At 47.5% G+C, this 12480-nt stretch overlaps 1 protein-coding gene across 2 annotated transcripts in view; it reads right to left on the minus strand.

Moving 5' to 3' along the window:
- Positions 1-6: 6 nt before the first annotated feature.
- The window catches only part of LOC104991403 (collagen alpha-1(III) chain-like), a 20382-nt gene continuing 7908 nt past the window's right edge, over positions 7-12480 (minus strand). The window contains exons 2-5 of one of the 2 annotated variants that reach the window (XM_010843853.1): positions 11017-11249; positions 10300-10371; positions 9527-9591; positions 7-347 (exon numbers count right to left, since the gene is read on the minus strand). In XM_010843853.1, the coding sequence (XP_010842155.1) occupies positions 333-347; positions 9527-9591; positions 10300-10371; positions 11017-11092 (228 nt within the window). In that variant the 5' untranslated portion in view covers positions 11093-11249 and the 3' untranslated portion in view covers positions 7-332. The remainder of the gene's footprint in view (positions 348-9526; positions 9592-10299; positions 10372-11016; positions 11250-12480) is intronic. The other variant, XM_010843852.1, reaches the window with a different exon arrangement.

Raw genomic sequence — 12480 nt, forward strand, 5'->3', positions numbered from 1 at the left:
CGTGCGCTGGTGGATCTTCAGCGACGACCACCAGCTGAACCTCTTCCCACAGTCCGGGCACACGAAGTGACCCTCGCCAGCAGGAAGAGCTGGGCTCAGGGGGCCGGAGGCCGCCCTCGGAGCCCGGCCTGCCCGCCCCACGGCCTGCTCAGAGGGAGGGGCCCACCTTGGACCCCCAGTCTCGTCCGGGTGCCCCCAGGCTTGAGACTTCCCCGCCGCCGTCTGGCATGGCGGGGGGACCCGACGAGGCCGGAAAATGTTCTCCTTATCCTTCTGCGAAAGCGCGGCCTGCGTCTGCAGCAGCCACTCTGGCTTCTCCTGCTTGATCTTCATCACCAGCCCATCTCCTGCCGGAGGCAAAGGGAGAGAGATCAGGGAGAGTCATTCGGTGAGTGCTGTGCTCCTAAGATGGAGGGAAAGGGCGGGTGGGGGGCAGGGAGCATCAGGAGGGTAGGGCAGGGTAGAAAACGGGACAGGAGAAAAGGATGCAGACGGAATATAGTAAAGGGAGAAGAGGAAATGGGGGAAAGGAGAAAGGAGAGACGAGGGAGAGTAGGAAGGACAATAAAGTCAGAGGAGTTGGAATGTGCAGGAGGGCAGAGAAGAAAGAAACGGAGCGTGTTGCAGGTGTCAAACACATCGCTGCCCGCCTCCTCTACCCTGAGGCCCAGGAGAGTCTAAGAAGATAAAGAAGCCAATCCAGGGGAGTCTTCTGACTTAGGGAGCAAGCAGAAAGTGGCCAAGTTTCAAAACATATGGTTCTCGTCCTAAGAGGATGGACATGCTGGGCGCTTGCTGGGTGAGTGCATGCCCAGTACCCCAGAGGTTGGGCAACCAAGGCTGACATCACTACCAGGTGGCTCCCGGGCAACAGCTGTGGTGCATGATCACCTCACCCGCTTGGCAACTTCTCCTTTCTTCAACAAAACCAAGAACAAGAAAGCCAGCCAGAAAGCTCTCAGGACCCGGAACAGGTTAAGTGTTGCCTTGTCCTATACTAAAGGAAGCCTACACACCAGCGGCACACTCTGTTACTAACCCACCCTTTAGACCAGACTCAGGTCTGCCGGGAACTTTGGTTCCAGGCTGCTGGACATAAGCCATGATGGAAAAAGTCTGCTACAGACACCACATATACAGGCTATCTGAATTCCATTTATACAGAGGTCAAAAGCTGGCAACTAAAGGATGAGTTAGAGTTAAGACTAATGTCCCTGACAGAGGGTGCTGTGGTTGGAAGTGGGCCTGGGGCACTTCTGGGGTGTGTGTGTATATATATATATATATCCATATGTATATATACACATATATGTGTGTGTATATATATGTATAAACATATATGTTCTGTGTTTTCTGTGTGTGTGTGTGTATATATATATATATGTTCTCCTTGTGGATCTGGGTGCTGGTTACACAGGCATGTTCACTTTGAGAATTTATAGAGCCTGAGACCTGTGCACTCTTATGTGTGTTATATGTCAATAAAAAGTTTATGGCCTATAAAAATAGATGAAACAGGGACTTCCCAGGCAGTCCAGTAGTTAGGACTCCATGCTGCCAAAGCAGCAGATACGGGTTTGATCCCCAGGCAGGGAACTAAGACTCCACATGCTGTGCAGCCAAAAAAAAAAAGTTGAAAAAAAAATAACTGTGAACAAAGGAGAGAAACCCTAAGCAACAGGTGCCCATCTTAAAAAGACAGTGACACAAACCCAAAGGAAGTAAGAGGAAAGAATCAACACAGACAAAAGCAGAGATTACAGGATAAAGGGAACAGAAAGATATAGAAAGGATTCTGATGAATCCCCAAAACCTATGTATAGACATATCAATTTGAAAAACCTATGTAAAATGGATTTTGTGAGAAAATAAATTAACAAATCTGACTCAAGACGAGGTAGAAACCATGTCTGCATAAACATAGAAGAGACTGAAAAGAAAGCTAAAGTTAGACCTCAAAAGTGGGTAACAGGTCACTTAACTGTGCAAACAAATTCTACTAAAACTTCAAGGGAAGGACTGTTCCCAGCTTATATAGACCATGACCATGACTAGGCAGGCAGGGGGGGTGGGGTGGGGAATGTGCTGGGGAAACTTACATGATACATGACCCCAAACAAGGCAAGGGTGTGGTACTCAGGAAATTATAGGTTTATCATTCTTTGAAAGTAGATGTAAAAAAACAAGCAAAAATACTGGCAAAGCAAGTTTGGCAATGTTAAGAGAACAACCTATCATGACTTTGCTGGATCTTCCCCAGGAAAACAAAGATGCCTCAACACAGTTCATGACACTGACTTGTTAAATACTAAACACATATGCAGAGTACATCATGAGAAACGCTGGGCTGGAAGAAGCACAAGCTGGAATCAAGATTGCCAGGAGAAATATCAATAACCTCAGATATGCAGATGACACCACCCTTATGGCAGAAAAGTGAAGAGGAACTAAAAAGCCTCTTGATGAAAGTGAAAGAGGAGAGTGAAAAAGTTGGCTTAAAGATCAACATTCAGAAAACTAAGATCATGCCATCTGGTCCCATCACTTAAGGGGAAATAGATGGGGAAACAGTGGAAACAGTGTCAGACTTTATATTTTGGGGCTCCAAAATCACTGCAGATGGTGATTGCAGCCATGAAATTAAAAGATGCTTACTCCTTGGAAGGAAAGTTATGACCAACTTAGATAGCATATTAAAAAGCAGAGACATTACTTTGCCAACAAAGGTCCATCTAGTCAAGGCTATGGTTTTTCCTGTGGTCATGTATGGATGTGAGAGTTGGACTGTGAAGAAAGCTGAGTGCCAAAGAAATGATGCTTTTGAACTGTGGTGTTGGAGAAGACTCTTGCAAGTCCCTTGGACATCAAGCAGATCCAACCAGTCCATTCTAAAGGAGATCAGTCCTGGGTGTTCATTGGAAGGACTAATGCTGAAGCTGAAACTCCAGTACTTTGTGCACCTCATGCGAAGAGTTGACTCATTGGAAAAAACCTTGATGCTGGGAGGGATTGGGGGCAGGAGGAGAAGGGGACGCCAGAGGATGAGATCGCTGGATGGCATCACTGACTCGATGGACATGAGTTTGGGTAAACTTCGGGAGCTGATGATGGACAGGGAGGCCTGGAGTGCTATGATTCATGGGGTCGCAAAGAGTCGGACATGACTGAGCGACTGAACTGAACTGAACTGAACCATTTCAATAGAGGTGGAAAAGGCTCACAATAAAATTCAACATCATTTCTGGAGGAAAAGAAGGAGAAGAAGAAGTTAGGAGGAGGAAGGGAGGGAGGGAAAAAGAAAAAAGAAAGGAAGAAGGCTCTTAGCAAGCTAGGAACATAAGGTAATTTCCTGAAGTTGACAAAGGAGTTGCACTAGAAACTGTAGCAAATGTAATAACCAAAGGCAAAAGATTAGAAGCCTAGTCCAGTTAGGAACAAAGAGAAAAAAGAAAGATATATATAAATATTGGAGATTAAGAGAAAGCTGTCATTTGCTGATTATTATTAACCTATAACTATCATTTGCATGAGAATCCACTGATGAAGTTTGTATTAGAAATAAAAAGTTTCAACAAAACTACCAGCTTAAAAAAATTAAAATTCATAACTTTTTTAAATGGCAATAAAATAACTGTAAGTATACCTAATGTATAAGCAAAACATAAAGAAAACTGTTACTTTACTGAATGAATAAAAAATGTAAATAAAAGAACAGGTACATCATATTTCTAGATAAGAAGCTTTTCACTCCAAACCAACGTTCAAATTCAGTATAATCTTAATTAGGTAATTTATAAAATTTACTGTGTAGTAAGTCACCCACAAAGTCTAAAAATGATAAAGGAAGAATCTGGCTTATGCAACATTAAAAGCTAAAATACTATCCCCGCACACCTGTTAGAATGGCTAAAATCCAAAACACCAACAACGCCAAATGCTAGCGAGGATGTGAAGCAACAGGAACTCTCACTCATTGCTAGTAGGAATGCAAAATGGTACAGCCACTTCAGAAGACAGTATTGTCAGTTTCTTACAAAACTAAATATACCCTTACAATACAATCCAGCAAATCATTTTCCTATATATTTACCCAAAGGAGTTGAAAACTTACGTCCACACAAAAAAACCTCCCCACAGATGTTCACAGCAGCTTTATTTGTAACAGTCAAAACTCGGAAGCATCCAAGAGATGTCCTTCAGTGGGGGGCTGGATAAACAGCGGTGTACCATACAATGGGTATTATTCAGCGATAGAAAGAAATGCGCTCTCAAGCCATGGAAAGACACGGAGGAAATGTAAATGCATATTACTAAGTGAAAGAAGCCAATCTGAAAAGGTACACTGTATGATTCCAACTATATGACATTCCGGAAGGGGCAAAACTACGAAGACAGTGAAAACAAGATCAGTGGCTGCCAGGGGTTGAAGGATCAGGGGGAAGGGATGAAGGAGGCAGAGCACAGAGGATTTTTAGGCAGTGAAACTGCTCTGAATGATACTATAGTGGTGGGTATAGGACGTTAAGTGTTTGTCCACAGAATGCACAACGTAAAGAGTGAACCCCAGGGTAAACTATGGACTTTATGTAATAAAAATGTATTAATAAAGGTGCATCAGTTGTAACGAATGCACCACCCTAATGCAACATGTTGATAATGGGAGAAAATGGGGACTTCCCTGGCAGTCCAGGGGTTAGAACTTCACCTTCCAATGCAAGGGGTGCAAGTTCAATTCCTGGGGAGCTATGATCCCATATGCCTCAGGGCCAAAACACCAAAACATAAAACAGAAGCAATACTGTAACAAATTCAGTAAAGACTGGAAAGATGGCCCACATTAAAAACAAAAAAATCTTAAAAATTTTTTTAATAGGAGAAACTGGAGAGAGGGGGCATAGGGCACTCCCTGACTTTCTGCACTTTTTCCTGTAAATGTAACACTGATCTAAAAAATAAAGTCCATTTTTAAGAAGTCTTGACAGATGCAGTTGTTATTGACATGGCTGCTCCATAGTCAGCCAGGTAAGGTGAGGCTGTGAGTGAGGGTCTTTCCCACCAAAAAAAAAAAGAAAAAAAAGCTAAAAACAATTATAAGCGTTGAATACACATAACCAACAGATAGCTCAAGAGAACAGAAATATTTGATAAGTGATACACGGTAGCATTATACACAGTAGCATTCCAAGTCAACAGTGAAAGGCTGGCCTACCCATCAGTTTGCTGCTGCTGCTGCTGCTCAGTCACTTCAGTTGTGTCCAACTCTGTGCGACCCCAGAGACGGCAGCCCACCAGGCTCCCCCGTCCCTGGGATTCTCCAGGCAAGAACACTGGAGTGGGTTGCCATTTCCTTCTCCAATGCAGGAAAGTGAAAAGTGAAAGTGAAGTCGCTCAGTCGTCTCCGACTCTTTGTGACACCATGGACTGCAGCCCACCAGGCTCCTCCAACCATGGGATTCTCCAGGCAAGAGTACTGGAGTGGGGTGCCATCAGTTTAGGACCAACTAATTATTTGGGGGAAATATTCAAGTTAGATTTCTAGTTCATACGGTTTATAAAAATCAGTTCCAGATGGATTTAAGTGCTGGTTTAAAAGAAGCAAATACAAGTAGTAGAAGAATTAGGAGAATTTGTTTAGAATCCAGAAGTAATTGAAAATCTTAAATAGGATGCAAAACATAAAAACTAAATTTAAAACACCTGTATGACAGAAGTCCCACATATGAGTCAAGTAGAAATGATTGTTTGGGGCAGCCTTTCCCAACAGAGCTTTCCACAAGAGTGAAAATGTTTTGTTGCATCCAAGCTGCCCAACACATGTGGCTTCTAGCCACTCATGGTTCCAGAGCACTTGAAATGTAGCGAATGCAACCGAGGACCTGAACTTCTTTTCTTTCATTTAAATTAACTTAAATTTAAATAACCACATGTGGCTATTGGCCACCTACTGGATAGCGCACGTCTAGGAGAACACATGTGCAGATACATAATAGACCAAGGATTAATATTAATAGACCAAGGGGGTTTCCCTGATAGCTCAGTTGGTAAAGAATCTGCCTGCAATGCAAGAGACCCTGGTTTGATTCCTGGCTTGGGAATCAAACTATCCAGCTATCCCCTGAAGAAGGGATAGGCTACCCACTCCAGTATTCTAGCCTGGAGAATTCCATAGACTGTATAGTCCATGGGGTTGCAAAGTGTTGGACACAACTGAGCAACTTTCACTTAAAGGACCTCTATAGATAGATGAAAAGAGGCTTACCATCACTAGTAATTAACAAGTGCCAAATAACAGTGTAGCATCTCTTCACCCATCACTCCAGCAAATATTGAAGAAATTAATAATATCCTGACTTCATCATACATGTGAAAACTACACAGGAGGATAAGCACAACATGGATATGCTGGGGGCATAAATGAATTCAGACTCTTTGAGGATAACTTGACAATGCCTATTAAAATTATAAATGTGTTCTATCTTTCTGTCATGTAAGGATGTGAGAGTTGGACCATAAAGAAAGCTTTATGAAGAATTGATGCTTTTGAACTGTGGTGTTGGAGAAGACTCTTGAGAGCCCTTGGACTGCAAGAAGATCAAACCAGTCAATACTAAAGAAAATCAACCCTGAATTTTCATTGGAAGGACTCGTGCTGAAGCTCCAATACTTTGGCCACCTGATGCCAAGAGCCGACTCATTGGAAAAGACCCTGATGCTGGGAAAGATGGAGGGCAGGAGGAGAAGGGGATGACAGAAGATGAGATGGTTGGATGGCATCACTGACTAAATGGATGCAAATGTGAGCAAACTCCAGGAGATGGTGAAGGACAGGGAAGCCTGGCGTGCTGCAGTCCATGGGGTCGCAAAGAGTCAGACATGACTGATACACTGACTGAGCAACTGAACAACAACAATCCTTCACCTTTTCCACCCGGCAATTTCACTCTAGGTATTTATCCTAAGAAATACATGTGAGTCCAAAGAGGAATGTCCAAGTATATTCACTGAAGTGCTATTTGTAATAAGCAAAAAGGAGGATAACAACGAAATTACCTATCAATAACAATCTAATACAATGTTCTCTCCCTTCATAATGTGGGGAACTGTGCAGAGACTGAAAAGAGCTATATGTGCTCATGTGAGAAGATTTCCAAAAGATTTTAAGAGAAAACAAACAATGACACATTAAAAATCAGTATCAGAAGTATGCTCCAATTTATGGAAAATAAAGCCATGCCTCTCTGTGGATATTCACATGCTCAATCCGGGCCAGTTTACACCAAACCCACGATGGTGGTCACCTGGCAGGTGATATGGACCACAACAGGAATAGATGGACAGGCAGAGGGGACTTGCATTTTGTATGTGTTATTTGAATATTCTCATAAAAATTCAAACATTATAGTTTGTACATCTTTTAACTATCTTAGGAAATAAAGAGAAAACCTTCCCTTTAATCCAGTGGCCTTTAGTTCTGAGGCCAAAGAGCTCTGCTCCACTCCACAGCCTCACTGGCCCCACGAGAGCATAGAAACCAATGTGGTGACCCTGGTGGTAGGGCGAGGGAGGGAAGTGGGGGTTCCCTTACAGAAAGCACCCGTAAGGGGCCAGCTTTCCTCCCGGCAAAGCAATGCCATGGGTCCTCCCCAGGTGCTGCTTGTGAGAAATCATTTTATCAGGAGTAGTAATTTGAAAATGAAAGCAGTGATTTAAATTGTGTACTGGCAGCAATCAAAAACACATGTGTAATGAGTTTCATCAATTATAAAACATTCCCTTAGATGCACTGACTTGTTGGCCAGTGGACGTCTTTGACAGGCCCGGCTGTCCAGATTGGTGGTTGGGTAGTGAATCCAAAGTACAATCAGGTCAGAGGGGCACCACTGTCCCCAAGTGACGAGGCACCCATGAATGCCCCCATGTGTGCATGCTCAGTCGCCAAGTCGTGTCCAGCTCTTTGCAACCCTGAGAACTATAGCCCACCAGGCTCCTCTGTTCATGGGATTTCCCAGGCAAGAATACTGGAGTGGGTTGCCATTTCCTTCTCCAGGGGATCTTCCTGACCTAGGGATCAAACCCCCATCTCCTGTTTGGCAGGTGGATTCTTTACCACACCACACTGCCAAAGAAGCCCACAAATGCCCCCAGAACCCCACAAAAGCCACTGCCTTTCCCTGATTAAACGTAGCCTAACATCCATCACGCTGGCTGATGCCTCAGAAGGCTCACCCTCCAAGCCAGATGTATAGTGGAGCCTGAAAGCCTGAATCCACTGCTCCAGGGCCCTGGGGGGGCATACATGGCTGAGTTGTATGGGGAGGCCCTGAAGCCCGAGATGGTGGGTATGGACCCTTGACCTTCATGCTCTGGGACTTCGGTCATCCCGGGCACCTTCCCCTAGTGATCAGACACTGACACAGAGGGAAACAGGCCTCTGCCTGCCAGTTCCAAGGGTACTGCTCCTCAGTCAGCATAAAGATGCATCATTTTTAAAACGTCTTCATGGTTCAGAAGAAACAGAGAGGAACAGAGGGCTGTCGCTTCATGGGTACAGGTTCTGACGTTACGGGACACGTCAGGAAATGGATGGTGATGATGCTGTGCCTCTACGTGAATGTCCTTCGTGCCACTGAACTGTACCCTCCAAATGGGGCAAAGTGGTAGATTTCATGTTTTGTATGTTTCACCACGGTTTTAAAAATACATTCAAATACAAATAAAAAAGTAAAGGGTACTTAAAAGAGGTAAAGTCTCAATTATGTTCAAACCTTCAGCCGTCCAGAAGAGTCATTCCTTCAGCCCGGCCAGCAGGCGTGGGAGCCTGGAAGGCTGCGGCCCGAGGGGTCCCCAGGCCCCAGGGTTTTCCCACCTCTTCCTGGTGGAGGAGCTGCCGTATGGGCAGAGAAAGCCTGGTGGAGCCCACTGCTCGTGTCTGAATTAGGATCCCCCTTATTAGTTTATATGGGCAAAAGGGTCCTGCAGGGACAGTTAGGGACTTTGGGGAAGGTCATGGAGACACTGCTATATTTAAAATGGCTAACCAACTAAGACCTGCTGAACAGCACATGGACCTCTGCTGCATGTTATGTGCCAGCCTGGATGGGAGGGAGGTTTGGGGGAGAACGGATACACGTATCTGTATGGCCGAGTCCCTTCACTGTTCACCTGAACATATCACAACATTGTTAATTGGCTATACCCCAATGCAAAATGTTTTTGGTGTTAAAAAATTAAAATCTGGGGGAAAAAAAAAGGAGCCCTTCAGCTAAAACGTTTGGAACCATCTGCCCTAGGTTTTCCTGTAACTACTTTAATGTCGGCGTCACACACACACACACACACACACACGAGTGCTCTCAGCATTCAAAGTGACAGCCTGGGCGGGTGGGGAGACTGGAAGTGGGTGGCTCAGCTCACTGCCAGGTGTCAGGACTCAGTCGCAGAACAGAAGAGTGTCATAGAGCACACTGGCCCTCTGTGAGCCAGTGTTTTCTTTCTTTCTTATTCTGTTGCCTGATTATTGTCTCACCTTAGGTCCACCGTAGTAATTGTCCTGGGGGCGGGGGCTGCTCTGGGGCCTTCGGGGCAACTCCCCTGGAGGGAACAGGAGGTAAAGAAACCTGGTCACTGTGCCCACGAGGGGCAGAGGGCCCAGGTCCCGTCCCCTCTCTCAGGCTCAGAGCTCCCATCAGCCCGGCCGCACCCTCTGCAGGGCCTGTTGCAGAGGCTGGGAGAGCGGGTCTTAGACCTGGGGCTGCTCCATCCTGGAAGCAGGAAGCGGGCACCTGGGGAGGGGTCTCCAGAGGGCACTTCCCATGTTCAGTGGCGCCCGCCCCCTGCCCGGGAGACACCAGGACTAATGGCTGTGTTTTCCCACCACCACCACCGGCTCTAAGTGCATCAGCTGAGACAGACCCAGGAAGCTTTCATGGACCGAACTGGAGATGCTCTCCTGACAGACAGACAGCAGGGCTTGCTTGTTCTAACCACGTGTCTTCCCCAGAGCTCTGGCTTTCAGTACACGACCAGCAAGAACACGGTGTACTCCCTGATCTAGCACTAACGGGGTGTGTGGTGGTGTGTATATGTGGGGTGTGTATGTATGTGGGGTGTGTATGTGTGTGCACCTATGCCTGACAAGCAGGGGCTGGGCTTGTCCAGCTCTTAGCCCCCTAGTCTGTGTCTGCTCCATCCTTTCCCAGACTGTGGGTCTACTGGCCACCAGCAAGCCCTGCTCAGCTGCAGAGGGACAGGGCAGGGGAGGAGGCGGCGGGGGGCTCCCACCTGCCCACATGCTCTTACCTGTGCCGCCAGCCAGGCCATTCTCCATCCCCGGAGGTCCGTCTGCATCAGCCTGGCTCCCCGCCCAGCCGTCTGTGGGTGGGATGGAAGCAGAAGAAGAGGGTTGGCCCGAGACAAATGGACAAATGGACCTCACACAGGGTGGTCCCTTTTATTTTTTTAATTTGGCCACATCGCACAGCATGTGGGATCTTAACTCCCCAACCAGGAATGGAAGCTGTGCTCCCTGCAGTGGAAGCAGAAGCCTTAGCCACTGGACCACCAGGGAAGTCCTCAGTCCCACTCTTTCACGTCTCTCTACCTATGGCTTCCATTGAAATGTGCAAGAATTTTCATAGCGCATATATAGCTACTCAGCAGGTAAAATGTGTACAATTCCCACTTTCTAAAGAAAAAACTGAACCCCTCAACATGCGCCCAGTCACGGAGGTGGCTGGATGGCACAGCTGGGCAGGGTCCTGGGGCTTCTGATGTCCACACTCTCAACACTTGCAGGGTGAGGGATGCAGGAGGCCACACGTGAGAATCAGGAAACTCTTTAATTCTAGAGACCCCCCCTTATGGGCATGAGGACACCCTGGCAGGGGGGGCAGAACTGACCCTCCAAAATCACCAGCCCCCTGTCTTTCAAAGCCCCCGTCCATGTCCCAGTGAAAAACCCTCCTGGGGCCTCCCTGCCATCCCCCCCACCAGCATGGGAACACACACACGGCCAACCTGGGTCCCAGTGGCCTGGTCCTTCACCCACCACTCTGGGCTCACGGTGAGCATTAAGCTTGGGTCTTTGGAGCATCTCCCAACTGGCTCATCTGGTGCCTGGAACACGATCAGGACAGGATCCTGCTGCTCTGTCGCCTCCGCCTGGGGTGCCCCCTTCCCAGGTCCCTGTGTGGCCACTGCCCCTTCCAGGCCCGAAGGTCACCAGCTCTGAGTGGTCTTCCCTGGAGACCCTGTGTACAATCACAATCCTGGCTCCACCTCCCATTCCTCCCCGACACTTCCGCCATCCGACAGGGTATTTCCTTGTCTGCTTATCCCCAACACGTCCATGTCGGGGGCTGGCACCAGACAGCCGTGTGTGGCACCAACAGGCTGCCAGCTGTGGGCACTCAGAGGTACAGCAGCTGCCCCGTGGTGCTGTGGGTGGCCCCTCCTGAGGACACGGATCTCGTTTCCCGTGCCAGTAGCCCCCTTGGCCTCCCTGCACTCCCAGTGGGCCCCAGCCTCTGCCCCACATACCTGGGCTCCACCACCACTCAGGCACAGGGGCCCAGCCCCCACTTGCTCTGCACCTCAGGCTCCAGACGGCCTCCCCACTTCCCTCTCCCAAGTCCCCTCCCCTCCCAGCAGCCACTCTGGGGCAGGGACCCAGGCTGGGAATCTGAGTGGGGGGTCAAGGGTGTCAGGGAAATACAAATCTGATAGAAAAGTCTGTCTCCCTGTTGAGAAAAGAGAAAGAGACACCCTCCCCTTTCTTTCCTTTTCTTTAGAAATCTAACTGGAAGCCCTTTCTCTCCCCCTTCAATGTATATGTAAATCTTTTGAAAAGTTCACTCAGTCTCTTGCCAGGACCCTTTCTCGAGGACCTGGAGCCATCTCTTCGAAGTGCAAATGTCAAGGGATCAGCAGCCAGTGTCCCCTCCCATGGAAGGTAGGAGCCTAGGCTCCAAGATGCAAACCTCCTCCCATCCTCCCCGAGATCCAGGAAGTGTGTGCTTCCTTTGCAGGAAGGCAGTTAGCTCTCCCGGGTGGCTGCCAATTCCAGGTGAATGTAGGGGAAACTGTGTGACAAATGGTGCTATCAGGTCCCTTCACCCAGAACCGGTTATGCTTTCCCTCGAGAACACGTGTGTAGTGGGGTCGCATCTGCTGGGCTATAAGGTAGCATGACATGTCTCTCTGTCTTTGCCATCTCTTTGTGCATCGCCTGTGATGTGCATCTTGCTGGCTTAATGCTTATCCAGTAATAAAACTGTTTTCTTTCTCCTCTACCTTGGTACAGAGCTTTCCAGCGCAAGCAGGTGATTTTGTTTTTAATTTTATTTCCCCAACATAATCTCCCCATCTCAGAATTCTTGGCTTAATCACATCTGCCATCCTTTTTGCCATCAGTTCAGTTCAGTTCAGTCGCTCAATCATGTCCAACTCTTTGCGACCCCATGAATCCAAGCACACCAGGCC

Source organism: Bison bison, unplaced genomic scaffold, assembly GCF_000754665.1.
Source record: "Bison bison bison isolate TAMUID 2011002044 unplaced genomic scaffold, Bison_UMD1.0 scf7180017864191, whole genome shotgun sequence".
In the NCBI taxonomy this organism is placed as follows: domain Eukaryota; kingdom Metazoa; phylum Chordata; class Mammalia; order Artiodactyla; family Bovidae; genus Bison; species Bison bison.